Source organism: Talpa europaea (assembly GCF_964194135.1).
Source record: "Talpa europaea genome assembly, chromosome: 1".
Classification (NCBI taxonomy): Eukaryota; Metazoa; Chordata; class Mammalia; order Eulipotyphla; family Talpidae; genus Talpa; species Talpa europaea.
The window spans coordinates 149,399,510-149,414,389 of record NC_140073.1 but is presented as its reverse complement, the minus strand read 5'-3'; the positions used below and the strand labels follow the sequence as shown (position 1 = coordinate 149,414,389).

General features: G+C 43.7%; 1 protein-coding gene across 1 annotated transcript; it reads right to left on the bottom strand.

Moving 5' to 3' along the window:
• Positions 1-10,711: 10,711 nt before the first annotated feature.
• On the bottom strand, positions 10,712-11,682 carry LOC311184020 (histone H2A-Bbd type 1-like). Its single transcript, XM_084253787.1, has one exon. The coding sequence runs from the start codon at positions 11,081-11,083 to the stop codon at positions 10,730-10,732; it is 354 nt and encodes a 117-aa protein (XP_084109913.1). The 5' UTR covers positions 11,084-11,682; the 3' UTR covers positions 10,712-10,729.
• Positions 11,683-14,880: the final 3,198 nt, after the last annotated feature.

Here is a 14,880-nt window from a genome sequence, read left to right as displayed (position 1 = left end):
GCCCGCAGCCTTTGCAGCACCGGTTCGATCCCCGGCTGCTCCCCAGCCACTGAAGGAGAGTCCCGCATGGCGCGCAGACCTCTCCTGCCGCCTGCTGCTCCCCGCAGCAGTATACTTTGGTCCTTCTGCCTGCTCTGCTCCCCGCTCTGGCTCTGGTGAATTCTCTCACCCTCCCGTGCTTCCGACTGTACCCAGTGCTTGTATAAATAAATAAATAAATAAATCTTAAAAAAAAATTATAAATACCTTCATATACCTCAAGGAATCTAAGTGGAGAATGCTAAGTAATCATTTTCTCCTTCTTTTAGTTATTATTCACTTCAGACAAATATTTCCTATTTAAAACTAATGGGTGGTTGAATAATGAGTTTGCTTTCTTAGCTGGATTGTACCTAATAGATAAGACAGAGATGCTACAGTCTACACATTAGACAAACAAATCAAGGGAAATTAGCCAGGTTCTAAGACCAGGTGAAGGGGGACAGGCTAAGTTAGCTATATGATTGTGTGGTCTGTGAACTTCCAAGTGTTAAGGGCAAAGGCATTCTCTGCTCACTGATTTGGTCTACACTGAAAGAGAAGTATATCCTGGCTTGCACAGATGACTAAAGCTGTCCTTCCACGCAACACACCAGCGATGGTACAAATGGCCAATAGTGTTCTTTGATAAAGGAAATTGCCAGTGATAGTTCCTCTCAGCCTAACATTTATCATTTACTTTTTTTTTAAAGATTTATTTATTTATGCATACAAGAGCTGGTGTACAGGCCAGAGGTGTGGGGGGTGAGAGGATTCACCAGAGACAGAGTGGGAAACAGAACAGGCAGACTGACTGAAATACACTGCTGAGGGGAGCAGCGGGCAAGTCAGGAGAGGTCTGCTGCGCCATGTGGGTAGCTCCCTGGCCGGGAATGGAACTCGTGCTATGGTGGCTGCAGATAGCTTCATAGGTTGCGTCTTAACCCCTGTGCCACCAGGGAGGCCCTATCATTTGCTTTGAAGGCAGTTTTATAAGCTTCTTGACAATAGTGTCACTTGTGCTTATTTTCACCATGAGAAATGTGACCTTGATGGTGCCACCAATTATAGTTTTGAGTATAATAAAAGAAAAGACACTCTTTATAGTGACAAAAGGAGGTGTTCTTGGTGGCTTTGGAGAGTGAGTTGATAGGAGGTACAGGAGACACAGGTGAGCATGGAGAAGGAGAAGTAAAACAAGGAAAAGAGGATAATCAGTAACAGCTGATTGTTGTAATTACCACCACAACTTACTCTCATGGTAAAATTCTGTCAGGAAACCAATTCCTGACACTCATTTGCTGAGGTTCAACCCCAGGACCTCCTACTTCAAGAGCAGGTGAGTGGCCTTCTGTGTTTGGGGATTGGCCAAAGCACATTGAAATGTCTGAGCTGTTAGATGAGAGAGGGATTAGATGCAGATTTGGCTGGGATATAAGGGACCAAGGTAATCAAGGGTTATCCCTTGGTTTTCAAATGACCATTGGGGTGCCAATGCTGAGATTGTGAACAATTGATAGACGGTCAATTCAATTTAGATTCTGTCAACTAAATCATTTGTCTCCACCAACTCCATTACCAGCAAAGTCCTCTGGCACTAGCCCAATTTCTTTAGGCCAATGACGATTCATTTCTGGCCATGAATATTGCCTAGCAATAACACTACAAAATCAAAGTTCTGGTATCAAAGAGGAAAAGAATTTGGCAAAGAGAGGGACAGTCATGTCAGACTAAATGCACAAGAGAGAACCCCCAGGAAACAGGTAGAAATTCTCTGGCACAGTGAGAAGAAGGATTAAGATTTATGTGACCACCTATTATCATAATTTGAATATTATGATGATAATAATAGGATGATATTTATAGCTACTGAAGAATGAGACCTGGAAGTATGATTTGCATAATAACAAAATTCCTTGCAGTTCATAATCTCAGAACTCCATAAACTGTGGAGAGAAATATAGAAGCTAAATGTGAACATGTATAAAATCTACAGCAACATTCAATTTATTTGCTGAATTGTAATCAAACTATATGAATGACCTTTACATTTTCTTGACTTCTCAGTAATCAAATATTAAATTGGGCTTATAGAATGGGCAAGATATAAAATTAAATTAAACCATTACATTTAACCATTTCAATTGACATTCTGCTAGGTTCACTATGACAGGAGAAGGAGACTCTTATTCAACTTTTAAGGTGCAGCATGGAGTTTGCAGAGCTATCAACCATACCTGAAATATAAATTGTACGTAGGCAGGAGTAATAAACACAAAGGTTCTTCCCTCTAATAAAAAGAAAAAGCCAGTATCTCCCTGGTGGTGCAGGGGTTAAAGTCTCAGCGCTACCAAGCTATAACCAGACACTGAAACATGAGTTTGATCCCTTGCCAGGGAGCTACCCACATGGCACAGCAGACCTCTCCTGTCTTGCCCACTGCTCCCCTCAGCAGTGTATTTCAGTCCATCTGCCTGTTCTGCTCCCCACTCTGTCCCTGGTGAATCCCCTCACTCTCACCCCCTCCCTGCACGTGTGGCCTGCACCCCAGTTGTTGTGTGCATAAATAAATAAAAATAAATCTTTTTTAAAAAGAAAAGAAAAGGAAAAATCCTCTCCCAGACTTCCAAACACAAAACAATCCAATTAACATGGAAAGTAAATAAAAAAGAAAGTACAAGAGAATTTTCCAACAGTATCTTCATCATAGCCTGGAAACACTGTCTCCAGTTTTCCCCTTTACTTGTTCAATATTGTCAGCTGACAGCTACAAATGGCCACCCAGCCCCCTCTCAGTTGACTCCTTGCTGACCCAATTCAGGCTCTGAGCGAGAAAGCACCAAAGCAGAGCCAGCTTTGGGCCCTTGTTTACTTCTTTGTGTCTCCACACAAATGGTGATTCCACTAGAAAGATCCCCAGGAATAATGACTCTTTGTTATGGTGTGGGCAGCACACCTGCGAGGTCAGTGTCTGCTTTGTTCCGTTGCTTCTCACATGCCAGAGCAGTTGAGAAAGCAGTTCTTGTCACTGCTTTGGGATTCAATATACCGACCTATTCTTCTTCCCGCAAAATGTGGGTAGAAATGTGTGTGCAACTAAGTGTACAGTTCAGAACACCAGGCAACTATTCATATATTTTTTTTCTCTTTTACATTTTCCTACGTTAGGAAAATTCTGCACCGAAATGTTAAACAGGTGTCTGTGGCCCATCAGTAAGTGCTGGTTTCGCCATTACACTATGAAAAGTTGCTTCTATGAGAAAATGATTCAGAGAATTTTAATCAATTTTCCACCACTTTATATAACTGTTTCTTCTTAGTTTCTCCCTTGGTGGTTGACCAAAGAGAAAAATATTTAAGCTGTAACAAAGTTATCTCGAATACTAGTGTTAAAAATTAGACTGAAAAGTGATTAATTTATTCATGTAATGATGCATTGTATATATTGTATATATATATTTTGGACAATGCACTGGCATGTGTGAGTACAAAATATATTACCCAAATTACTGCAATTTACAGTGAAGCTCACTGGACGTGAACCAATCACAGTTAACATGCTGAAGGCGTTCCTGGTAAATAAGAATCCAGCATGACTGCATGTCTCTGGATGATGGCTGTGTTCTAGGAGGGCATGGTGACCTTGACCTGGGAGGGAGCGGGTGTGCAGCAGAGGAGGATTCCAGAATCCTCCCCATCTTATCAACGGTCCAAGATTAAGTTTGGCTTACCCTTGGCCTTGAGAGATACAGTCTTATCCACTCTAAGATTCTGAACATTTCCTTTCTGGGTTTGAGTTCTGTGCTGTAAATTACTTGCCTCTCAGGGGCACTGAAAATTAACAGTTGTCATACTTTTGGCAGTTTTGGAGGAGGCACCAGGAAATGCAGTCTCCCATAATCTAGCTTTGACTGCCAACGTTTATACTGTGCATAGCATCAACAATGAAGCATCTATTTCATTTGTACCACTGTTGGATCGTTGCAGGCCTTGGGGACTTCAAGTCACAGATGTGACAGAAATCAGATTTCATCAGCATTTGAAACCACAGAGTTCTTTTACATGAGCAGACATTCCTACCATGTGTTTCTATCATTCCTGTGAACATTTTTAAAGTGAAGTAGCAATTATTTCAAAGCAATTTCTTGATTTTGTTAAGGCTATTTGATACCTATGACACTGCTCTATTGGGAATTACTCTGCCTTTATGACCTCAAGAGGAAAACTATCTGAGTTGCACTTTAGTGGAGAAGCAGAGAATAAAGGTGGCATCACACAGAGCTGAGTGTCATTCTGGGCTCTCAGATTTAGATTTTTCTCTTTGGGCCAGATACTTAAGTTTTTAGAACTTTAAAAACATTTCAGCGTCTTATTCTGTCTTTAATGCGTAACAGTTTTAAGAAGATGGTTACTAGTAAGGTGTGAAAGTGTGTGGCTTGCTGGAAGCTTATGGTCATGTAGTGTGAAGAGTGACACGAACCTCATGGAGTGTGTGCGTGCACGTGTGTACACGGTGCTAACAGCTCCCATTCCTGCGTGTGCAGGGAGAGTCGCCACAGGACCAGGTGCAGCAGTTAGGAAAGGAAGAAAAAGCAAGGAAGGCTGCAGCAGAAGTCAGAACACAGCTCACCTGCTCGCTGGAACTGAGCTGGAGAAGAGGGAATAGGCAGCGTCCTGAGGTCAAGATGAAAAAATGAAAAAATGAAGTGGGGGTTCCTGAGAGTGGGTGGCAGAAATGGGGTCAGTAGGCACTGAGAGCGGGAGCTGCTGAGAGAGAGAAGGAAGAGGCCCCTGAATGACCACCAGCCACAGCAACCGGAAGTAGGATGTTAGGGTAGCAGACTCGGGCCGGCTGAAACTAATGAGCGACTAAGTTCTGCTTCTGCCCATTAGAACAATAACATCTGAGATCTGTTGTCCATAATACCTGCCACTTATCACTCTCTAGTATTCAGGAAAGGTTTAGCAACCACTGCTTTCATGCTGGTTTTGTATTAAAATGACCTTAAGGATTAATGAGGAGTTATTACCATGTTGGGGCAGGGAGAGGGGTCCAGAAACCAGCAAGATCATTTGAGGGGATGGCCAGGTGCTATCAGAGAGACCCAGAGTGCCTGGGCACAAAAGTCCAGCATGACAGGCCACAAATGTGATGCAAAAGTCACCTCTGAGTGTCCAGCAAGTGTAAAAAGAGACTGAATTTCTTACAATATCAAGGTGAGTCTCATCATTCTGTACATTTAAAAGAAAGATGAAGTCCCGATTTCAGGAGCACTTGAGGGACAGCTCAGTTATATATAGTGTTGGTAAATTTAAATTTATAAAAATAGCTTGAGTTAGTTCAGAAGTAAGAGACTTAAAAAAAAAAAAAAACCTGCAATTAAATTGACCTGATCTTTTTTGGTGTTATTCAAATATTATTTTTCAAGGGTTAATGATTCCCCTACAAGGCGGTTACATAGAAAGGGAAGGCAAAAGAAACCAACTGATAATCAGCCCCAACTCTGCACTAGCCACCTTAGATTATCACATTTCTTTCTGACATCATTCCTACCAGGGGAATATCACCTCCATTTCAGAGACAAGAAAGTTGATCCTGGGGAGGTTTAGCAACTGGCCCCATGAGTCCTGGGGACAAGCTCCCTTGAAAACGCAGGTCACCTCAGTTGTCCTGTGCATGTTCCAGGTCTCCCCAGCTAATGAGCAACTTCCCCTGCAGAAGGTGTGGCGTCACCCAGGTACACACAGACACTTTTAATCTATATAGTGGTCCCAGCGGAAAATGAGTCTGACTTCATTTCAGCAAATTTAATTCTCCAGGAGCTACTGGTACTACTGCTACATGAAATGGAATGAATTTTCCAGTTTAAAACAGTGCTTCAGGGTGAACTACGGAAGGAAATTCTATAGGGAATATACCTGGGGTTGCGGGGGAGGAGACACAAACTTTTTTAAAAAATGATCAATGATATAAAATATATATAAATAAAAAAACAAAAATAAAACAGTGCCTCATCATTGTCAAGTCCATTAGAAAACAGCACTATCTGAATTGCACATAATGATAATATTTATTGAACACTTTATCCTAAATGCTTTCCATAGATCACATCACTTATCAGTATTATTTTCTTCATTTTATGTGTGAGCATTTTGAGTCGTAGAGGGATTAGGTAACTTGCCAAAGGTCACACCTCTAATGAGAGTCACAGTTAGACTCAGGCAGTCTCCGTGCAGCGCTCACTTCCACACAAACAGTGCCAGGTGCTGGGCACAAAACCTAGACTCAGTCTTTAGTCTCTGAATAAAATCCACACAAAATACAAGATGATCCTTTCTAGGTATTCACAATAACACAGGGAACAGAAAAAGAGCTTGTGAGGGATCTGAGTGACTACTCAGGTCATCAACCCAACCACATCCCCTCGTTCTCCAGCCCCTGTGCTTGTGCAGAGACTGGGCTGAGATAAATCAAAGTAGGTAAGGAAGTCGAAAGACATGCTGGTTCTCAGGGTGGACACTGAAGTGTTTGAACCTCAGTCTTACTACATACTTGTTGGGTGATGTTGAAGATGTCTTGTAGACATGCTGCGCCTGAAGACCTTCACTCATATAACAGGAGCAAGAGGAGGCAGCAGGAGGAAGAAGAGGAGGTGCTGGGAAGAGAAAGAAGGATGTGAGGAGAAAATGAGCGGGAGGAGCATGAAGCAGCGGCCGAGGAGTTGAGAAGGTGGAAGAAAGAAAAAAAAACAAACTGAATAGAAATGGGGCTGCAGCCAGCTCCTGGGCCCCCGCTGTGGTGCTGCAGGAGTCCAGGGAGCTCCACAGTTGTGCAGTTGTGCAGAGGGAGCTCCCAGAGCTGCCACACTCCCTGGACTTGTGCCACAGAGGGGCCTGGTCTTACCTCTGTCCACTCAAGCTGGCTCCTCCGTCAGCATGCGTCTTTCCTGTTTTCTTTCAGCCCCTTCCCTACCCCTCCCTGGTATCTTCTTTTAATCCAACATTAGAAACTTTAGACAACAGAAAGTTGAAGAAAGAGAGTCCCACAGAACATTTGGGGGCAGTGACCCCTGGAGGTAACCTGGGCTGTAGGGGCTGGCTGTGGGCTGGCCTTGACACCTGCATGCGTTTGCATCTGGCCCGGAGTGGGAAGGACAACCCTAAAAGTCTATGGGTCTGCTAGACTTGACGGCCTGTTCAGCTGCCATTAGAGTTACCTGCAGTCCTGCATTCCTATACAAGGTCAGAACTGCCCTTCAGAACCGCTCAATGAGCCGCAGGAGCCAAACCTTACAAGGCACCTTTCATATCAATCAAGAGCAGAAAGCTTGACCACCCTGGGAAGGGTATGCATCAAGAGGTATGACCGGGAATGCCCAGAGGGCTGAGGACGGATGCCTAAACTCACTCCTGACTCACACATCATGAGGTGTGACAGGGAAGGCCAGGGGGGCCGAGGACTGATGTATGAAAAGGACCCCAGAAGCTGATCAGTGAAATGCCTCATTGATAAGATTAGGACCGTGGTCAGGGGTCTGGGGTCTGGTTTCAATGACAACACTTGGTCATCAGGCTGATAACATGGTCAGCAGACTCATGTCCCCCAAGCCCTAGATGACATTCCTGAGTGTCACCATCCTTTCTCCTTGTCCTCCTAACCCACGTAGCTGATGCTCTGTGATTACTCTATCAATAAAAACAGCCAGGATCTTGCTCTCAGCAGCATCCTGCATTATGTAGCCCGCTCCACGACTCCCATGTCTTTGTCAGTGTGGTGTTGCCCGACACAACAAAAGACAGAGGGGACAGAAGCAAATGCTCCTCGGGATCCATGCAAAGTCGAGGGGAGCATAAGTTTGCCCCCATTCCAGCTGTAAGTGAAAGCAGGTAAACTGACACAGGAGAAAGGCAGCAACCTGTGGGTCCCTCTATCCACTCAGCTGAAGAGTGTTTTCCCTGCTCAGCCACCTCTAGGAGGGAAATGGTGGGGCGAGGAAGAGGCACCCCCAGGGAAATGATGCACAACTAAGTACCCATGGCACTGAGGGGCCCACAGGTGGTGTGCTCTGTGAAATACACTGTGAAATTGTCCCCATAAAAAGAAAAGGACAATATCCAGAGAACAGGAAGGAAAACAAAACTGGATGCAAAGGGAGACGATGAGATGAAACGGGTTTCGAGAATACTGAGCCCCAGTGGAGGAATGACAAATGAAACTGAACAGAACTGATGCTGCCTGAAATCAATATTAGAAAGAAGCAGCGTGCGCCATCCCCCCTGAATCCTGATGAAAAGGACCAGGAGAAAACAAGGTATGAAAAACGAAATGAAGGGCATGGGGCGGTGGAGGGATGTAGAAAAGAACTGAGGAGTTAATGCAAGAGAACGTGCAGTGAATAAACCTGTGCGGACTGAACCTCTGCATTCCAAGCAAAAGTGTTAGTGAAAGAAAAAGCAGAGGAAAACGTTTTACATCCAGGGAACATTTCTGAACTGATAACCTTTGAGGATAAATTAAAATTCTAAAACTGTGAGCAAAAGGAATAGAGTGTAGTCACCAGCCCTGCCTCCTTCCCACACCAAGAATAACAATCCTTGACAGTGAATAAGCCTCATTCAGTCAGAAGACACGAAGCTACATTGGTTTAGACTCGTGGATCTAAAACATGTGATCTCAGAATCCCTGATCTTCTTCAAAATTATTGAGGATCTAAAGGACTGCTGGTCTTTGGATGATTTCTATTAATATTTACTATGCCAAAAATATATTTGAGAACATTTAAAGTATATATTTATTCTTTCACTTTAAAAGATACCTATCCCATGTTGAGATTTTAATTTAAAATTATCAGGATTTTTTTAATATTTTATTTTGTATAATTCTTACATCATTTTTCATTTTTTCACAATGCATGCATTTTCATTTTGGTTATATACCCCATACAGTTCCCACCCCCCCTTATTTTAACCCTAATCTTTCCTCTCCCAGGGTCCCCCTCCCTCCCCCATAGTGTGTCTCTGGTTTATAGTTGCTTGTTGATTTTGATTTTTATTTGTATTAATTAGTCTTTCTCCTGGTCCCTTATTTAGGTTTCCTAAATTTCTGCTATGAGTGAGACCATCCGGTATTTTTCTTTTTCTTTCTGGCTTATTTCGCTGAGCATGATCCCTTCTAGCTCCATCCATGTTGCTGCAAACTACATGTGTTTATCTTTTTTGATTGCTGAGTAATATTCCACCGTGTATTTAAAAAAAATGGCATCAGCAAAGTAGTATCGTTTACATTTTTACAAATCTCTCAGTGTATGACTTCACAGAAGCCACCTGGTTTTCCCACCACCTTTGTGTTTGATTTGTTGCGTGTTACACATCACAGAGCCTCTGGGAAACTCTACTGTTCCCGCTGAAAGAATGAGGAATAGCACTCTCTGAAAATATAAGAACTCTCAGAAAGTGTCTCAGGGACCTCTTCGGAGCTCACACTTTGAGAATCCTGCCCTCAGCTAAAGAAAATTTAGTGAGGGGCTCCCTAGGGCCACAAGGGGTTAAATCTCAGCACTATGAAGCTAACACCAGCTACTGCAGCATGAGTTCAATCCCTGGCCAGGGAGCTGACCCATATGGCAAGCAGACCTCTCCTGTCTCACCCGCTGCTCCCCTCAGCAGTGTATTTTAGTCAGTCCACCTGTTCTGCTCCCCGCTCTGTCTCTGGTGGATCCTCTCACCCCTCGCATCTCTAGCCTGTACCCCAGTTCTTATAAGCATAAATAAATATTTTTTTGAAAGAATATTTAGTGAGGAAATCATAAAACTTGGAGGGATGGTGAGTCCGGAATTCACTGGCTCCTTAACATCACCAAGAACACAGTTTCTTTCCCTCTTAGCAGAGCCAAATGCAAGGGCCTGCCCCTGCTCCTTGGCTGATTCCACGTGGGCCTCAAGTTCCAGATAACAACACTCAAGACCAGAGAAGGGGGGACGTATCTCATTAGCAGTTCCTTGGTGAAGTAACAATATCAAGAGGCCCCAGCAGACTTGCCTTATGCCTGGCAGCCAGAAATGATCAGTCATTTTTCTATTAGCTGGTCACCACACTTGTACGTGTTAGAACATTTTATTATGGGATTCATACACGTATATACACACATATCACACACATGCACACATATGCACACGTATATACACACATATATCACATACATAGAAACGATTATGTATTTCCCTTGAATAAAGAAATAATCAAGGGCCTCCCTGGTGGCGCAGGTGGGTGAGTGCAGTGCTGTGAAGCTGTTGGCAGCCTCTGCAGTGCTGGTTCGATCCCCGCCGGCCATGGGGATACCCACATGGCGCAGCAGACCTCTCCTGTCTCGCACGTTGCTCCTCTCAACAGTGTATTTCAGTCTGTCTGCCTGTTCTCCTCCCCACTCTATCTCTGGTGAAACCTCTCACCCTCCTGCACATCTGGCCTGTACCCCAGCTCTTGTATAAATAAATAAATCTTTAAAAAAATCAAATAGGTTTTCATTTTGATATCGTACATAGCATTTTTGCGATGTTTAAGCCTCCTCTGTACAGAAGTAGAAACGTGCTTAGCCACGTTGTTCTGTTTTTAAACACTTTAATAGGGTGTGTTAACCACAGAAGCCCAGGCCCCCTCATCTGTGGGTCAGGAGGGCACGAGATGAGGCTGATCCGGCTCGGGGACGAGCGTTCACTGGGGCACTCCCTCCCCGAGGTGCGGGGACACCTCCAGCGGGGTGTCCTTTTCAAAGAGGAGGCTGAGCTGCTGGTCCTTGTCCATCGCCCTCTGCACGTGCTCCGGCGTGATGCGCATCCTGCGGTGGCTCTGCGCCTCCTCGCTCGCCAGCTCCAGGATGTTGGCGGTCAGGTACTCGAGCACGCCGGCCAGGAACACGGGCGTGGCGGAGCGGAGGCGGGGCGCGTAGTGGCCCTCGCGCAGCAGCCGGTCCACGCGGCTCACCGGGAACTGCAGCTCGGCCCGCGCGGAGCGGGAGACGCACGGCCTGCGGGGCCTCGCGCGGCAGCGGTGCCTTCTCCCGGCCATGGTGGTGCTGGCTCCGGCCCGGGTCTGCGGGGCGCGACTGTCCAGCGGGGCCTCGCCAGGGTCCAGTGCTGGTTGCTGCCCGCTGGACCCCCAGCCTGCCTCTGTGACAACTCAGGCTTTGTGATGTCATGGCGACCCCCGGGCCCCCTGACCTGGCCTGCAGAGACGCGACCGTGACAGCAACCATGATCACTGGACCCTCCTCAATCTCCCTGATCACTGGACCCTCCTCTTTTTTTTTTTTAATTTAAATTTTATTTTTATATTCCCCATACAATTACAACCCCCTTATTTTGACCCCAAGCCCTCCTTTCCACGCCCCCCAAGCCCCCATAGAGTGTCTCTGGTTCATAGTTGTTTGTTGATTTTGATATTTTCTTTCTTATAGTTATTCTTTTTTTTTTTAATTAATAAATTTTATTTTTATATTCCCCATACAATTGCAATCTATTCTTTTGCCTGGTCCCTTATTTAAGTTTTCTGGATTCCTGCTATGAGTGAGACCATCCCGTATTTTTCTTTTTCTTTCTGGCTTATTTCGCTGAGCATGATCCCTTCCGCGCCATCCATGTTGCTGCAAAATCTGCAAAGAGCTGATGAGGCTCAACAACAACAAAGAAAATAATCCAGTCAAAAAATGGGCAGAAGAGTTAAAAAGAAACTTCTCTGAAGAGGAAATGCAAATGGCCAACAGGCATATGAAAAAATGTTCAGCATCACTTGCAATCAGGGAAATGCAAATCAAAACTACCATGAGATACCATCTCACACCAGTGAGAATGGCACATATTAAAAAAACTAGCAACAACAAATGTTGGCGAGGGTGTGGAGAAAAAGGAACTCTTCTGCACTGTTGGTGGGAGTGCAAACTGGTCCAACCAGTGTGGAGAGCTGTGTGGAGATTTCTGGACCTACTAAACATAGAGCTTCCATAGGATCCAGCAATTCCACTCCTAGGTATTTACCCAAAGGACACAGAAACATCAATTCCAAAGAGCACCTGCACCCCTATGTTTATAGCAGCACTGTTTACAATAGCTAAGCTTTGGACCCTCCTCTTTTGAGGAATCTCGGCTTTTCTGCTGGGCTTGGACAGTCTCTCCAGAAAATGTGCTCCAGTGGACAATGCTACCTGGTCTCTCGGCCGCCGCTCCAGGCTGCTGACTCCTCCCGTGTGGCCCCTACACGCGCGGACATCTCTGGAGGCTGCAGGGCACCAGGGACGCGCAAAGCCAGCTCCAGGGACCCCGTTCACACAGCAACCAAACCGTGTGGCCTCCACTTGCATCGCTGCCTTGCGGTTGCCCAACAATACTCCATTTTCTCTCCTGAGGGTTCTTTTGCGAATTCGCCATAAATCTGTTGATTTCTTTATGTGAGAAATGTTTTGGCATGTTCACAGAGGAGCATCATCCCTTTACACTTTTTTCATTGTCTTTTATTGAAGTCGTACTGGTTTACAACACTATGGTTTCAGAGTGTAGGTTTACACCTCCTCTGATATGTGTTACCACACCACACCCACCACCCCATCAGCCAACCCCACAGTCCTCGGGGCCCCTCAGCCCTTTGCTTCCTATCCCTTACCCTCCCCCTTAAGTCTACAGTGAGATTTGCTTTAGTTTATTCTTGTCTATTTCTTAGGTTTGTTCCTTTATGTTCCACATATTGGTGAAATCATGCAGTATTTATCTTTCTCATACTGACTTGTTCTGCCTGGTATAGTCCCTCCAGTTCCGTCCAAGTTGTCACAAATGGCAAGACTTTGTCTTTTTTATAGCTGAGTAGTATTCCATTGTGTATGTATACCACACCTTCCTAACCAACTTGATGGGCCTTTAGGTTGTCTCCAGAACTTGGCTGTTGGCTACAGAATTGAAGTTACTAGAGGGAAAGGGAGGGAGTGGGAGCCAGGAGGGAGAGGACACAAGGGTCTGGGGTAAAGGACTGTGGGTGCTTGGATAGTGGGGATGGGGTGGTAACATGTATCTGAGGACATGTGAACCTCCTCCCCTAAATCATAATCATATCCAGGGTTGTGAACTGAAGTTACCTCAATAAAGGGGAAAAACAAAAAATAAAAAAAAAAACCACTTTGCTAATATTTATAGCTGTTTCTTAGTATCCAAAAGAAAATGGGTTCCTCCCTGGTGGCGCAAGGGGTTAAGCACAGCACTATGAAGCCATCTGCAGCCTCTGTAGCATGAGCTCGGCCCCCGGCTGGTCCTGGAGCAACCCACATGGCACAGCAGACCTCTCCTGCCTTGCCCACTGCTCCCCTCAGCAGTGTATTTCATCAGTCTGCCTGTTCTGTTCCTCTCACCCTCCGGCGCTTCTGACTGTACTCATACTTGTATAAATCAATCAATCAATCAGTCAATCAATCTTTAAAAATAAAAAAAATAAAGATGCCAATAGCATTTCTAAGAACTCAGAATAAAGAATAACATCAGCAATCATTAAGGTGTCATCGTGATTTTTTTTTAAATCTTTTCTACTTTATATTTGTGCCCAGATCTTTATAGGTGCGTCATTAAAATTTATGCTAGCATTTATAAGGAAAATTCAGTTTAAGTAAAACCATGATTATGTGGTATGTTATTAAGTAAATTGGAAAGTAGTGGTTAAACTAAAATAAGCAGTGCAGACAGTAGACAAAAACACCTATAATATTAATCAGAAACAGTGATATTTTGCCAAGAATGTAAGTTTTACCTTAATATATCTTGGAAACTATGGCTAGAATTTAAAATAACACTATGGTTCTAAGAAAAAATTAGATGTTCATATCAAAGTTTTGCAAAGTTTTTTAAAAGTAAGATTTTAATCGAAATGCAAAATATCAGTCTTCTAAAACAATTGTTTGCAGGAACACAACTAATTCATGAAATTGGAATGGAGATAAAATTTTATTTGGATGTTATTTTTTATAAAAATCCTTTATTTCCTGATGCATACACCCAAGGAAACATCTGAACTTCATCCCAATATATATATATATGACAGATAAACAGCCTGCAGTAAATGTTTTTAAATGTTTATATATAAACAGAGATGAAACCATTATGAAAGGTGATGTGTTGGGCCAATATTCATTCCTTCACCAGGTGTTTGTGTATATTAGTAAAGTGAGTTTTCAGAAGCACAATATTGACAAAATTCTATCTTGATTTTGCTAAATTTGCTAGAAATCCCATTTAAAAATAGCTTGCCAACAACTGAGTGTTTCCAGCATGCTAAATTTTCAGTTTTTAAATCAAGATGATCTTGGCAAAAGAGGGTCAGTTGGACCTAATCTTGGCAAAACAGGACCTAGAGCTGACTACCTCCCTGAAATATGACCAGCTTTCCCCAAAAGACAGAGATTGACTTCCTTGTGCTGAATCCTCAAGAGGGATCAGCAAATGAAGGGGAGCCAAAGAAATTATTCTGGGGTTAAGAAGCATTGATATAGTCACTATAGAAAAACTTAAAAACTTTATTGGACTTTTTATAATACATGCAACTTAGAATTGATTTCACTTTGATTTGTAGTGAGTTGGCCTGGACCAGTCACCTGGCCCTGTTCTTTAGGATCCTGTTCAAGATGTAAAATGTAAAGGGATTCAAGAACATTTCTAGTTTTAACAGATGTTAGTAATTTTCCTTTAGAATGATGGGGGATGATTTCAATAAAAGCAGTCCTATCTGCATGTGTAATAGCATTTCTTGGTCAAAATGCTGTTTTTTCCTCAATTGTTGATGAATGATAGCATATAAGAAAAGTACTTTGGCATAATAATGGACAGTAAAATTGA

Bases quoted from the DNA above. Each gene is read 5' to 3' on its own strand.
- LOC311184020 (XM_084253787.1), bottom strand. From the start codon at position 11,083: ATGGCCGGGAGAAGGCACCGCTGCCGCGCGAGGCCCCGCAGGCCGTGC.